This window comes from Odocoileus virginianus, chromosome 25 (assembly GCF_023699985.2).
Source record: "Odocoileus virginianus isolate 20LAN1187 ecotype Illinois chromosome 25, Ovbor_1.2, whole genome shotgun sequence".
Lineage (NCBI taxonomy): Eukaryota > Metazoa > Chordata > Mammalia > Artiodactyla > Cervidae > Odocoileus > Odocoileus virginianus.
In genome coordinates, this window is record NC_069698.1 from 43,168,655 (window position 1) to 43,184,847 (window position 16,193).

A 16,193-nucleotide genomic window follows, 5' to 3' on the forward strand; every position below is an offset into this window, starting at 1 on the left:
AAGTAGTTTCTATTGCAATATAGTTGATTTACAATGTTGTGTTACTTTCTGCTGCACGGCAAAGTGAATCAGTTATACACATCTTGTGTTCAGTGGCTCAGTCATGTCCGATTCTTTGCTTCTGAATGAACTGTACCCCACCAGGCTCCTCTGCCCATGGGATTTTCCAGGCAAGAAGCCTGGAGTGGGTTTCCATTTCCTCTTCCAGGGGATCTTCCTGATCCGAGGATTGAACCTGCATCTCCTGCATTGGCAGGCAGGTTCTTTACCACTGAGCCAGCTGGGAAGCCCTAGTTATCCATACACTCACTTCTTTTAAAGATTCTTTTCCCATCTACATCTCTTTAACTTGGCTCGCTTTACCAGGAGCTTGGTGATTCGAACCATTTACTGACCTACCTATGCTTAGGAAAGAATTGAGACCCCTGACACAGAAAAAGATGGAGACGCAAAACTGAGTGGGCTGTCCTCTCAGAGACATCCTGGTAAGGAAAGACTCTGAAACTCTCCTGTGGGTTGAGCAGGCCAGGGTTCCCAGCAGAGGACACAGTTCTGTGTGGAGAAGGCTGCTTTAGGCCCTCAGAGGCTGGGCTAGTCCAAGCTTTGTTTTCTACAACAGAATGGAGTAATTCCCATTGAGTCACCTTCCCTCTGCATACGCCCGCTCCTTTGCTTCATTATATCCAGGAGGACTGAGACAGAGAGAAGTATAATAAAATTCCTCCAAGCCAAGCAATGCACCCTCCGCGTAAAACAGAAAGTTGCAGCTGGATTCCCATTGAACTGTGTCATGTAAGTATGTGGTTCTGTGTTGTTTATATGCTGAAGCTTTTCCCTGCCTCCCACCTGAGGGGCACACACCAGATGAATCTACAGATTGACTCTGCATCCTTCTTGGTCATGAAGCCATGGCATGCCTTTATGCTTCGGTAGCAAAGCATTTATATTTTGCCATCTGCATAAACACTGCTGGAGGACATTTCAGTGAGATTCCCTCTGGTTTATACAGCTTCATGTTAAACATGAAAATCTAAGATCTGAAGCCATGTTCTTTCATTCAAATAGGTTTTGAATTTTGATAAAGTGATAATATAATGCTGAAGAATGGTATTTTGAGGATTTTGAAGACCATATCCATCATGAAATAAACATGGCACATCTTTTACAGTACCGCCTATGGGAAGGCATTGTGAAATAATACTGGTGTAACTATGAACTGTGCTATCTTTCTTTCTGACAGATAAAAACGTTTCACAGGAGATAAACTTTTCAGGGTATCAATTTTAGAATTCCTGATTAACTCTAATAGGTTTTTTTTTTTCTTCTTTCTCTTAAAGTCAAATCATCTTTAAAAGATACATGGATGTAGCTGGAAATGCACTTTTGATATTTTTTCATAACCAATAATTCCAATTCTCTAAACAGTGTAAATATGCCACTTATCATGTATGTCAGTATAGTCTAGAATATCACAAAATTCAGGGATGCTAAGAAATTCATAGCAGAAAGTTAATTTTTTAAAAAAAATCCACCCAGGACAACATCTTTAAAGCAAATGTAAAGAAAGATGCATGGTGTTATCAAAATTGTACAACATTATTTTAGAAAATTGGAAATAGAGTAAAATCATCCATGATTTTGTCACCAAAATTTAATAAACAATCTACCTGCCAATGCAGAAGATGCAGGAGATCAGGTTTGATACCTGGGTTGGGAAGATTCCCTGGAGAAGGAAATGGCAACCCACTCCAGTATTCTTGCCTGGAAAATCCCCTGGGCAGAGGAGCCTGGTGGGGTACAATCCATGGCGTCGCAAAGAGTTGGACAGGACTGAGCGACCGAGCATGTGTCTTTATATACTCTCTTTTAGTCCTTGGTATATTTGTATAAAAATAGTGTTATGCCTTTTCACTTTATATTGTAAATTAGTCTTTTTCATTATGTTACATATTTTTCATTAACTTTATTGGCAACACTTCACATTATTCCACTGACCATTTACTTATTTTTTTATTAGCAATTTTTTTATTATTATAAATACTGGAGTGAAAATATCTTCTCACACATAGACTTTTTATTACTTTAAATTCATTTTTTAGAATGAAATTCCAGGAATCAACTAACTGGCTCTGATTTAATATTTTAGCAATTTAATAGTGAAAAATTTTCATTATTAAAATACCCTCTAATTTTATATTTATTTGATAGTTATACATCTTATTTATTATTTATAATTCATATTGTGTGATTTTCTTTGCTTGGACTGATAATTTAAACACTGGGCTCTCTAATAGAATTAAGATATAATTAAGATTGTCGTTGTTCAGTTGCTCAGTCGTGTCTAACTCTTTGCGACTCCATGGACTGCAGCACATCAGACTTCCCTGTCCTTCACCATCTCCCAGAGTTTGCTCGAACTCAAGTCTATTGAGCTGGTGATGCCATCCAAATATCACCAACTCAATGATAACAAGATATAAACATGTGAACAAAGTTATTTATCTTTTCTATACCTTTCTTAAAATAAGTGTTTGTCAAAATGGTTAAGTTATATTATTTTTACCTTGTTGACTTACTGAAGTTTAAAATATATCTAACAAAATATATGGTTCTTCATCTTTCTTTTATATTGTTTCCAAGCTTAAAAATTTATCTTTTCAGATATTTTTTTCATAACCAATCTATTTCTGAATTTCCCCATGTTAATTAATATATTTGACGCTTCCTTACTTCCATTATTTCATGTCTTTTGTATCAGTGCTCATTTTTTCTATTTAAAATTTTGATTAAATCAAATCATTGAAAAGTGGCTTCTTAATCCTTGCTTTTCACATTGTTTTATTATCTTTTCTATAGAGTTTGTGGGCTTCCCTGGTAGCTCAGTTGGTAAAGAATCCACCTGCAATTCAGGAGACCCTGGTTCAATTCCTCAGTCGGGAAGAACTGCCAGAGAAGGGACAGAATACCCAAGAATATTCTTGGGCTTCCCTTGTGTGGCTCAGCTGGTAAAGAATCTGCCTGCAATATGGGAGACCTGGGTTTCATCCCTGGGTTGGGAAGATCCCATGGAGAAGGGAAAGGCTATCCACTCCAGTATTCTGGCCTGGAGAATTCCATGGACTATACAGTCCATGGGGTCACAAAGAGTCAGACATGACTGAGCGACTTTCACATAGAAATTTTAATAGAAATTTCACATAGAAAATTTAATCTACTTATTTTGTCTCATGACCAAGGCATATAATTTCTTTTTTAATAAAAAATGCCCAATTTTAGTTATTATTGATTCTAAATGGTTTTAATACTTGGTAGGATAGATGAAGTTTCATGGCTTATTTGTAAGATTTTTTAAAAAATTAATATTTTCAATTGAGATATAATTGACTTAACATTGTGTAAGTTCAAGGTATACAATGTGTTGATTTGATAAATTTGTATATTGCAATATGATTATCACCTCTTAAATTAATTTAAAAAGGAGGTTATTAGATTGATATGGGCTTCCCAGGTGGCTCAGTGGTAAAGAATCTGCCTGCCAATGCAGAAGACTAGGGTTCAATCCCTGGCTTGGGAAGATTCCCTGGAGGAGGATATGGCAACCCACTCCAGTATTCTTGCCTGGAGAATTCCATGGACAGAGGAGCCTGGCAGGCTACAGTCCATGGGGGTGCAAAGCGTCAGACACAACTGACCATATGTTACATTATTAGATTGATGTGGCTCTAATGCCATGGTGTCTATGTAAGCAAGGGCTTCCTAAGTCACTCAGTTGTAAAGAATCTGCTTGCCAATGCAGGAGTTGCAAGAGACGTGGGTTTGATCTCTGTGTTGAGAAGATCCCCTGGAGGAGGAAACGGCAACCCACTCCAGTATTCTTGCCAGGAAAATCCCATGGACAGAGGAGCCTGGTGGGCTTCTGTCCATGGGGGTGCAAAGAGTCAGATACAACTGAGCGACTGAGCATGCCCGCCTGCAGTATATATATGTCAATTCCAACCTCCCAGTTCATCCTGCCCACCTTTCCCCGCTGCTAACCACACGTTTGTTCTCTATGTCTGAGACTCTGTTTCTCCTTTGCAAATAAGTTCATCTGTACCATTTTTCTAGACTCCACATATAAGCAATTTGTTTTTTTCTTTCTGAGTTACTTCATTCCACATGACAGTCTCCAGGTCCATCCAGGTCTCTGCAAATGGCACTGTTTCATTCCTTTATACGGCTGAGTAATTATTTCATTGTATATATGTACCACATCTTAATCCATTCCTCTCAGAACCATTAGTAAACAACTGTCTTTAAAAACCTGAGCTCTTTTGTAGCACATTCTAAGAGATTATACTACTTTCTCCTCCTCCTTGTTATCCATATCTGTGGTCCTCTCTACTCTAAAATCTCACCTATTGAAGATTTAGTATCAGGCTCATTGCCTTTCTTTGCATCCCAGCTTCTAGTAATAGTATCATTCTCTTGGTGATTTCAACACCCCTTTGTTGAAATAAATTTCTAGCCCCAGAAACCACTGGGTTTATAACCACTCCTACTCGAGCTCCCATATCAGCAAATTGAAACTTACATCCATGTCCTTGTAAACCTCCATATATCAGAAACAGTACATCCATTCATAAAATCCCCAAACAGCAAGCCCGTTCTGGGTTCTATACTCAACATTCCTGGCTCCTTCTCACCCAAACAAGGCTGACTGTGTGGCCCCAACCAATCAGATTGTTTCTACTTTTCTTTGTTCTTTATTCATCCTACAAAAGCTTCTTACCTTTCTTCCACTTTGCTGTTCTCCCCATGAAAACCTTCCACTTCATGAAGTGTTAAATAAAGTTATCACCTAGATTGTCTTCTTTAATCTGTTTTTAATATATGGATGGCATCATCAATTCAATGGACACAAACTCGGGCAAACTCTGGGAGATGGTGAGGAACAGGGAAGCCTGTTGTACTGCAGTCCATGGGGTCACAAAGAATCTGACATGACTTGGCCACTGAACAACAACAATCCTGACTCTCCGTCCTTTGGGTCTTTTGTCTTCAAAGGTCTTTTTCTCACTATTATTGTAACCAATGATGGTACCATATTGTAATCTAACCAACACTTCTTATCTTTCTAGAATATACATCACAATATATCTTGGACTTCCCTTGTGGCTCAGCTGGTAAAGAATCCGCCTGCAATGCGGGAGACCTGGGTTCTATCCCTGGGTTGGAAAGATCCCTTGGAGAAGGGAAAGGCTACCCACTCCAGTATTCTGGCCTGGCGAATTCCATGGACTGTACAGTCCATGAGGTTGCAAAGAGTCAGACACGACTGAGCGACTTTCACTTTCACCTGGATTTCTGATTTACTGATGGCCTTAGGCAGATTAATTTAAACTGACATCACTTCTTTCCTGTCTTCATGTCTTTCTTCATTCAGCTTATATTTATGGTCCATCAGTAAAATTATCTCTGTGCATCTATCATCAAATTTATCTCCTTTTATCCCCACTGCCTGACAAAACTCCAACCCAACATTTTGGCTATCCTAGATCTGTATCTAGGAGCTTAATATGCTTAGAGAAAAATGCACAATTGTGCCAACTGATCTCACTTTAAATGCATGACTATATTCTTAAGTGTGGAGGCTCTTGGCATTGCTCTGAAATTGTGCATTAGGCATCTCACCATCCCTCCATTCTCTGAGACGACTGTTTCATGGTTTTTTTTTTTCTTTCTCCTTAATTACAACTCCTCAAATTTACTTTCAGCATAAAACTTACTTCTTATTTCACTAGATAGATACAATTGGAAGATACAATAGATAAAATTGGAAGAGACCATCCTCATATCACCAAATCCTTTGTTGAGTACATGAGTCACAATGAAAAAAATTGTTTATCTATCTATCTATCTAACTTCATCATCAGCATCACCATCCATCTGTCTATCTACCACATATCAATCAATCAGTGAGTCAATAATCTACCTACCTAACTACCATTAGGGACTCTAAAATGTATTGATACTTCAAATCTCCATTTTCTCGATAGCATTATAATCCCTAGCTTTCCTTTCTTCGGCATTTAATTTTTATATCTTTGACAAGCCTTTTTCTTATGTTTTATCCATATTATTTCCTTTCATGTATGTGTCATCCAAATCAATTTTTTTTAAGGAGGTTAACATAATCACTTTCGTTTGTTTATACTGAGGTTCGGAAAAGTCATGGAAATTTAAGACTTGACAAATAATTCTTATTTTCACACTGATGGTTTTTAAAATAGTTGTAATTAAACAGGACATGGCTCAGGATACCCAAGGTGGCAGGAATACAAAACCATTCCAAAAGGTCACTGTGCAACAAAGGGTTGGATGTGGCAGATCACCTTTCCTTGGCAATCTCCTCCCAGTGCAGAGTAATAATGTTCACTGTAGGGATCCCCAATAAGGACTTTGAACAAGAGATACACTAACCTTGACTAAATTATTTTCTACTCATTTATGGGGCCTCCCAGCTGTAGGACTATGTAATAACTTGAGTGGTTATTCAATTATCACAGGGTTAATTAATTAATGTGGGTGAAATCATTTTATATATCCACGGGATGAGAGATTTTTGAAAAGCATTCAATACTACTCTGTGTTGTTTCCTGATCCTTTAAGTGAAAGCTTAATTAGTGACTTTATGAAGGAAATGAGAAGCAATCAAGCAAATTATGTTTTTGAAGGCCTAGTCTTTTTACAGTGAAAAATGCGTCCACCATAAGGCTTATTATGTTTTCTGCATTACTCAGTTCCCAGAACAACGCATTTACTGAAAAGGCAACATGGCGCTGTGATCTGCCAGTATAAATAATGCCAGTAGAATAAAGTGTTTAAAAACACATTTCTATGGGTGGAAGAGAAATCTCAGACCCAAGAACACAAAACATCACATTAAAATATTTTATTTTTTCTAGTCTGATTTTATAAAGAATATTTTTGAATGTTTTAAAAATTAATTTTAATAACACTTTTTTTTGATCAAGGAAAGAGAATCTGGAATATTATCTACAGAGTGTTTCTCGTCATCTTCTCTTGGTTTAATGTCTCTGTCAGACTCTCCTCTTCTCTTGGGTTATGGGTTGACCAGTAAAAATGGGGAGATTTGAAGAATAAAAAAAAAAATCCCCCCTATTTTTTCCTTATACCATGGTCTGAACATTGTCATATTAATCCTAACCATAATCTCAGTAAATTGGGAAGTTTCAGAATTGCGAATTGCTTTTGTAATGAGTAAAAATATAGTATATTCCAGGGTGGAATTTAAGGGTAATTTTCTAGGTATTAATACAATTAAATTAGATTTTTGTCATGATATTCATTCATTCAGTCATATCTACTGAGTGCCTGTAACATGCCAGTTCTGGTCTTGTATGCTTGGGATTGAGATATAAATAAACTTGACAACAATGCCTGCCTCATGAAGCTAATGTTCTAGAAAGAGGGGATGAACAATAAAAAATAAACATAACCATTAGGTGAACTATATGATATCTTAGACGGTTAAATGAAGCCCTCTGGACAAGGAGTAGAGTCAAAGAATGGATTCATGTGGGAGGTGAGACAGCTTACAATCTTAAGGAGGGTGACTGAGGAAGACCTCATTCATAAAGTGACCTTTAACAAAGACTTGAATTAAATAAAGCATTGATGCTTTTGAACGGTGGTGTTGGAGAAGACTCTTAAGAGTCCCTTGGACTGCAAGGAGATCCAACCAGTCCATCCTAAAGGAGATCAGTCCTGAATATTCATTGGAACGGTTGATACTGAAGGTCCAATACTTTGGCCACCTGATGAGAAGAGCTGACTCATTTGAAAAGACCTGATGCTGGGAAAGATTGAAGGCAGGAGGAGAAGGGGATGACAGAGGATGAGATGGTTGGATGGCATCACCGACTCAACAGACATGAATCTGAGTAAACTCCGGGAGTTGGTGATGGACAGGGAGGCCTGGCGTGCTGTGGTCCATGGGATCGCAGAGTCAGACATGACTGAGCCACTGAACTGAACTGAATTAAGTAACAGTCAGTGATCTAGGCAAACCCTAAGATGAGAATGTGCCCCGTGTGTTCACAGAACAGCAAGAAATAGTGTGAGTGGAGCCAGGTGGTGAGAGGGAGAAGGAAGTGAAGTCAGAGAAATAAAAAAAGGAGCCAGTTCCAGCACTGCCATTAGGGCCCTGGTAAAGAATCTGACTTTTTGGATAAAATGAGAAACCACTGACTTTGACTCTTCCTCTGGGGGCATGGGGAGCCACTGAAAGATTCTGGGCAGAGAAGTGATATGATCTGACATTTAACCATCTTAAATGGGTTCAGTCTGCAACTGTGCTTAGAATAGACCCCTAGGGGGCACGAGTGGATGCTGGCAGGGCAGCTAGGATATCACAGTCATGGAAATGAGAGTTGATGGTGGCTCCCACCAGAGAAGGAATGGTGAAAAGTGCTCAGACACTGTTTATATTCTGAAGGTGGAGCTGAGAGGTTTTCCTGCTAGACTGCATGCAGATGTCAGGGAAAGAGGAGTCCAGGATGATGCCAAGGTTTTTGGCCTGAGCTGGATGGCTGGCAATGCCATCAGTTAAGATGTTTACTTATCAGAACTTATCAGTTAAGTTTGCTTATCAGTTAAGGTAAGTAAAGGGTGAGCGGAGGAGGCTCTGGGGGGATGATCAAAAGTACAGATTCAGGCATGTAACGTTTGAGATCTATCTGTTAGACATCCAAGTGGATAGGTTCGACAGGCAATAGGATCAAATGAGTGTGAAATTCAGGAAGGAGGTTTAGAATGGAGATATATAACTCTGGGAGGCATTTAACATATAAATGGTCCTTAATACCATAAGGCCAATTGATACAACTAAAGAGGTAAGTCTGGATACAGGATAGAAGACACAAGGATGAGACTTGAGGCACTCTAACACAGAGATATTGGAGAAGAGGGAGAACTAACAAAAGATGACAGAGGAGATGATCATGCTGACGTTCATCTGAAATTTGCTCCCTCAAGGTGACTGTGATGGGTAAAAGATTAAGAAAGGAGAGAAGTTATTAGGGAATTGATACACAGGGCAGACCAGATGTAGAAATTGCCTTCTTCTTTTGCTATAAGGAGTGAGAGAGAGGACATGAGTGTGGTTTTAAGCCTCTCTCTCTCTTTCTCTCTCTCTCTCTGTAAATATTTAAGTGAAAGTCACTCAGTTATGTTTAATTCTTTGCGACCCCATGGGCTGGGGCCTGTAAGTTTCCTCTGTCCATGGAATTCTCCAGGCAAGAATACTTGGGTGGGTAGCCTATCCTTTCTCCAGGGGATCTTCCCGACTCAGGGATTGAACCAGGATCTTCTACATTGAAGGCAGGTTCTTTACCAGCTGAGCTACTTACATATAGACTCAAAAATCAAAGCGAAACACAGCACTTTGTTTATGAATTCATTTCTGTACAATATATTTATATGTGAAATTTCTGGAAGATTCTCAACAAACACTTGTCAAATTACTAAAAATTATGTTTTCTATTATTACTACACAAGTAACTATTCCCAAAGATTTGGCTGGATCTATTATTGGCAAAGGTGGTCAGCAGATTAAACAAATCCGTCATGAGTCAGGAGCTTCGATCAAAATTGATGAGCCTTTAGAAGGATCCGAAGATCGGATCATTACCATTACAGGAACACAGGGCCAGATACAGAATGCACAGTATTTGCTGCAGAACAGTGTGAAGCAGTATGCAGGTGTTGAAGGATTCTAACGCAAGATATTTTTTCTTTTCTATAGTGTGAAGCAGTATTCTGGAAAGTTTTTCTAAGACTAGTGAAGAACTGAAGGAGTCCTGCATCTTTTTTTTTTTTATCTGCTTCTGTTTAAAAAGCCAACATTCCTCTGCTTCATAGGTGTTCTGCATTTGAGGTGTAGTGAAATCTTTGCTGTTCACCAGATGTAATGTTTTAGTTCCTTACAAACAGGGTGGGGGGTGGGGGAGGGTGTGCAAAAACTAACATTGAAATTTTGAAACAGCAGCAGAGTGAGTGAATTTTAATTTTTGTTCATTGTTGGTGGTTTAAAGAAGTCCCCCCATGTAATTATTGTGAACACTTTGCTTTGTGGTCACTGTAACATTTGGGGTGGTGGGACAGGGAGGAAAAGTAACAGTAGTCCATATGTCCCTGGCATCTATTCAGAGCAGTGTGCAGAATGTAATGCTCTTTTGTAAGAAACGTTTTATGATTTTTAAAATAAATTTAGTGAACCTAAAAAAAAAAATTATGTTTTCTTTTTGGTGATAATTTTAGTGTTATGTTAAAACCATTTTCTTGCATAGAGAGGACACATAAAAACTTTCTTCAATACTTTTTTTCTAGACATACATACCTGTTGAATCAGATGCCAGTTTAGTCAGACATGTAACTTGTTCTTTCTCTCTACTTATTTGTCAAAACTCACTGGCAGATAGACACAGTAGGTGTGAATTGTCTATTTCTCTTAACTATGGCAGGTTGGCCATTGTAGTCAGCAAGACAACCATTGAACATATTAATATCTTTAAATAGGAGGTAGATAGTACAATGCAGATCTAAGTTAGAGTTCAATCTACATTAACTAAGAAACATCCTACATGGGGATTATTCCAGTGAGAATCTCTAATGATTCTTCTCTCCCAGAACCAGAGCATAACTAAAAAATCTGACTGTTCCTTCAGAATGAGTAAGCACTGTTGCTTACCAGGGTAGGAGGAGATGGCATTGATGTGGGTGGTCCTGATGACACCCACCCGGGTCCCACGGTTGTTTTTCATACACATGCAGATACATATGGCAATTCCAGCAATTACTCCCATGATGAACACGATTCCAAATACTATGCCAGCAATTGCCGTGCCCCTAAAAAAGAAAAACAAAAGTACATTTATTTAAAAGACTCATAGGGATTCCTCAGTCTTTCAAATACAGTTCTATGACTATACGACAAGTGCCCTTTTAGAAACGTTCTTAAGAATAATGTTAAAGAAAAAACACACTCAAGTTTTTCAGTTCTTGAAATCATTCCATAAATTAATAACTTCCTTTCTAGCATTTTCTCTGCTTTTCTTTCTGGAAACCTATTCTGAAATACGCCTCTTAGCCTCCTGGATAACTTCTTTAATTTTTCTTATCCCTATTTTCTTGAACTACTTTGTGGGGGATTTCATTGACTTTATCTTCTAAAATTTTACTGAATTCTAGAATTTCAGCAATCATATTTTTCATTTCCAGGTGCTCTACTTACCCCTTATTTCACTTCCCTTTTTTCATAGTGTCCTTTTTTGCTTTTAAGGATGCAATTTCTTCTATTCATCTGTAACATACTCATGATGATATATTCTTTGAGACTATTTTTTTCCTCTGTCCTGTCTAGGCTCCTTTGTATTGATTGTTTACTTTGATCTGTTTGTGGTTGACATTTTCCTTAAATGTCTACTGTGGTTGTTGTTCAGTCACTAAGTTGTGTCTGACTTTTTGGAACCCCATGGACTGCAGCACGCCAGGCTCTTCTGTTCTCCAATATCTGCCAGAGCTTGCTCAGTGATTCCTGAATCTACTCCTATGTTAAAATTTGTGGGTTGGAAGTTCAGCGTGCAAAGTCAATACTGGGCAGATGAGCCCCACAGTAGGGGATCAACTGAGGTCAGTTCTCATAGTTTTGTTTTTCTTTTGGATTGTAGATTTTACTCTTTAAAAGGATCCTCCAGTTTCATACTTGGGGAACATGAACTGGGCTGGCTGCCAGTTTCCTGGAGCCTAGAGTTTTATCCATAAGAGTATGAATTTTAAAAAAATCCTCAGGCTTTCATCTCAGAGACTTGGTCTCATTCTGCTGTGACGGGGGAGGCTTTCAGGATAAATCATCAGTAACAAAATCTTGTGCTTTAAAGCATGACTCCTAAAGCCAGACTGCCACGGTTCCAAGTGTAGCCTTGGGTAACCTTGGGCAAGCTGCTCGATGCCCCAGTTTGCTTATTAATGAAATAAATGCTTTGGTGCTTTCCTGACTCTCCTCTCGAATTCAATGTCATGAAATAACTGTGCTCCTGGATTCAATGGTGACATGAATAAGGTCCTACTCTCAAGTGCTGTATAAACAGCTATCCTGTACTTTTCTAGGACAGGTCCATGATCTCCCATCCCAAGTCCTTGGGACTAGATGTGTTCATAAGCCAGGAATGTTCAGATTTTGGAAAGGGAATATACATATACTGTATGTTGTATGATACTCCCACAGCCAGCATCTGGAGCATAACACATGAACATTTCTGAATATTAATACTTGGATTACATGGAAACTATGAAAAAATCCTAGGTTCATTCAGGTTCAGGCTTGCCACCAATTGTAATGTATAAAACCTTTACTTTTCAGGGTTTTTTTTTTAAAGATTTCAGAATTGCAGATAAGGAACTGTGGACCTATCTGTATGTACACTTTGCAGTAGAAATCTTTTCTTTATGACTTTCTCCCACACACTTAAAAAAAACCAAACCAAACACTCCATTATGCATTCCAATAGACTCCTTTAAAGTATTCCTACATAATTTTAACTTTGTTAGTAAATTGTGAAAGTAGAACATGAAATATTTGGATGGACTATTAGCAATTAAAGAATGACAGAGTCTGGCAGTTCAGTAAATAAATCCTTTCAAGGAAAAAGATTTATCAAAGGAGATAACATGAAATTAAAAAAAAAGTGATCTGGAAAAATATTTGGATGGTCTATTAGCAATTAAAGAATGACAGTCTGGCAGTTCAGTAAATAAATCCTTTCAAGGAAAAAGATTTATCAAAGGAGATAACATGAAATTTAAAAAAAAGTGATCTGGAAACCTCTTTTTCATTGTAATTTTTAGGTCTAAATAAGATTAAATTGGAGGGCTTAATTCATGTCCCAGAAATAATCAATGACCCAATTATTTAGGCGTAGAGTTTCCAAAGTGTGTGCTACGGAAGCTAAGACATCAAATTGAGGCATATTTATATTCATTAATTCCTCTTTAAGTGGAAAAAAGTAGAAAATCAGTCACATTTTATTTTCTTGTCAGCAGCTCCAGCAAAAGTGTCTGCTCTTGAGGTCAATAATGAGGTTACAATTAATGTGTTAAGAGGTTTTTTGATTAAATCATGATTTTCATGTCCTTGATACTTTGATACCCATTAGCAATTATAAATTTGTTATTTAAAACATGGCAAGTATAAAATTTATAGCATTATTTACTCAGTTATTAATTTAAAAAATAAACAGTAACCTTCCAGTATATAATATATTTGGTTTAGTCATCTGTTTGAAAGAGAGAATCTATTAAGTCGAGAAATTTGACATCATAAAATCCTTGAAAAAATTTAGGGAATGTATTTTCTTTTGAAAGAAAGCATTACAAGGTTTGCATATTTTCTCTTTTCTAAACTTCTAATTTGAAATAATTATAGATTTCCAGGAAGTTGCAAAAGTTGTGTAGAAAGGTCATGTGTATCCTTCACCTGCTGCTGCTGCTGCTAAGTCACTTCAGTCGTGTCCAACTCCGAGCGACCCCATAGACGGCAGCCCACCAGGCTCTCCCATCCCTGGGATTCTCCAGGCAAGAATACTGGAGTGGGTTGCCATTTCCTTCTCCAATCCTTCACCTAGTTTTCCCCAAAGGTTACATCTTAGGTAGTCAAAGTGAAAAGTGCAAGTTGCTTAGTCGTGTCCAACTCTCTGACCCCATGGACTGTAGCCTGCCAGGCTTTTCTATCCATGGAATTCTCCAGGCCAGAATACTGGAGTGGGTAGCCATTCCCTTCTCCAGGGGATCTTCCCAACCCAGGGATCAAACCCAAGTCTCTGGCATTGCAGGCGGATTCTTTACCCTCTGAGCCACCAGGGAAGCCCTAGATAGCCAAAGTACAACATTAAAACTAGAAAACTGCAATTGGTATAAAGTGTGTGTAGGGCTTCCCTGGTAGCTCAGCTGGTAAAGAATCTGCCTGCAATACAGGAGATCCCGGTTCAATTCCTGGGTTGGGAAGATTCCCTGGAGAAGGGATAGGCTACCCTCCAGTACTCTCAGGCTTCCCTGGTAGCTCAGTAGGTAAAGAATCTGCCTGTAATGTGGGAGACCTGGATTAATCCCTGGTTTGGAAAGATTCCCTGGAGAAGGGAATGGCTACCCACTCCAGTATTCTGGCCTGGAGAATTCCATGGACTGTATAACCCATGGGTTCACAAAGAGTTGAACACAACTGAGTGACTTTCACTTTCATGGTTGGTTCTATGTCATTTTAACACATGCATAGATTTATGCAACCAATTCAGTAAGCAAGGTACTCTTCCATTACCACCAAATATTTCCTAGTGCTTCTTCTTTATAGTCATACACGCACCTACCACCATCAATAACCCCTACCACTAATCTGTTCTCTATTTCTATCATTTTGCCATTTCAAGAGTGTTATACAAATGGAATCACATAGCATGTGACTTTCTAAAATGGTCTTTTCTTCAGTCAGCATGATGTCCTTAGAAGCCATCTTGACTTTCATGTATAGCAATACATTCTTTTTTATTACTGTGTAATATTCCATAGTATAGCTATAACCCAGTTTATTAAGCCATTACTTATTATAGGACATTTTGGTTATTTCTAGTTTTGCCTTTTCCATTTATAAAACTGCTATGAACAATTACGTACTGGTTTTTATGTGGACATAAGTATTCATTTCTCCAGAATAAATGCTCACAAGTAGGACTCCTAGGATATACAAGCATATAGTCTATTTTAAAAGAAACTGCCAAACTATTTTTCAGAGTGACAATACTAGTCTACATTCCCACTAGCAGTGTAGGAGAGATCCAGTTTCTATACATCCTTGCCAGCATTTGACATTGACATTATTTTTTATTTTAGCTATCTTAACAGGTGTGCAGTGATACCTCATTGTGACCTTAATTTATACTTCCCTTTAGTTAGTGAAGCTGAGCATTTTTTAATGAACAGATTTGCCATTTCTATATCTTCTTCAGTGAAATGTTTCCTATCTTGCTCATGTTCTTATTGGATTGTTTGTGCTTTCACTGTTGAATTTTTGAGAGTTCTTTGTAAATTCTGGATATGAGTCCCTTCTCAGATAAGTAAATTGTAAGTGTTTTCTCCCAGCTTGCAGCTTGCCTTTTCATCCTCTTTATAGAGTCTTTGGCAAAAGTGAAAGTTTTTCATTTTAATGAAGTCCAACTTATCAAGTTTTTTCTTTTATGAACTGTGCTTTTATTATCATGTCTAAGAACTCTTCTCCAAGCCCTAGTTTCTGAAGATTTTCTCTTATGTTTCATTATAGTTTTATGTTTGATGTTTAAATCTATGATCCATTTTGACTTAATTTTGTATATGGTGTCAGATTTGGATTGAGCTTCATTTATTTTGCCCATTGATATCCAATGACTCTGGCACCATTTATTGAAGACACTATCCTGCTTCCATTGCAATGCTTTTGCACCTTTGTCAAAAATCAGTTGGCTGTGCTCTTTGGGAGTGTCTTTGGGCTCTGTATATTTTCTTGTTGCTAGATGGGGTGTTTTATAAATGTTGATTAGATTTTGTTGGTTGATGATATTGTTCAGTTCTTCTATATCCTTGTTAATCAATTCTATATCCTTGTTTCTGTCTAGTTCTACTAATTGTTAGTGAAGGGTGTTAAAGTTTCCAACTATAATTTTGGGTTTCTGTGTTTCTCTTTTATGTGTTTTGCTCCATACATTTTGCAGCTTTTCTGTTCTGTCTAGACTTCACACTTGACTTTTGCTGATAGGCACTTGGGTGGAGTGTTTTTTGTTATTTTTTTCCCTTATAGTGTTTGGCTATAGTTAAATTAGTCCAGTTGTTACTGTCTAAGAATTTTCTGTTTTGCTAGACTGTCTCTTTCTGGGTCCTTTGACTGAAAGATCAGGCTTTTGTCGGGGTTTTCATTGTCTCCTTCCATTGGTATCTATGGGTTGTCACTTTCTTTACCTATAAAGCTGGGAGAAATGAGGCGAAAAGAAAATCCAGGGAGCTCACTGGTCTTCAGCCCATGGGGTTCCTGGCTGCTCTGCCTTCTTTTCTTCACCTTTCAGAATTCTCTTGTTTGTTTTATATGTAATATCAAGGGTTTTAAAGTACTC

At 38.0% G+C, this 16,193-nt stretch overlaps 1 protein-coding gene across 1 annotated transcript in view; it reads right to left on the minus strand.

Moving 5' to 3' along the window:
- CYYR1 (cysteine and tyrosine rich 1) overlaps positions 1 to 16,193 on the minus strand; it is a 126,961-nt gene that overhangs the window by 4,429 nt on the left and 106,339 nt on the right. The window contains exon 3 of the mRNA XM_070455113.1: positions 10,754 to 10,911. Within this exon, the coding sequence (XP_070311214.1) occupies positions 10,754 to 10,911 (158 nt within the window). The remainder of the gene's footprint in view (positions 1 to 10,753; positions 10,912 to 16,193) is intronic.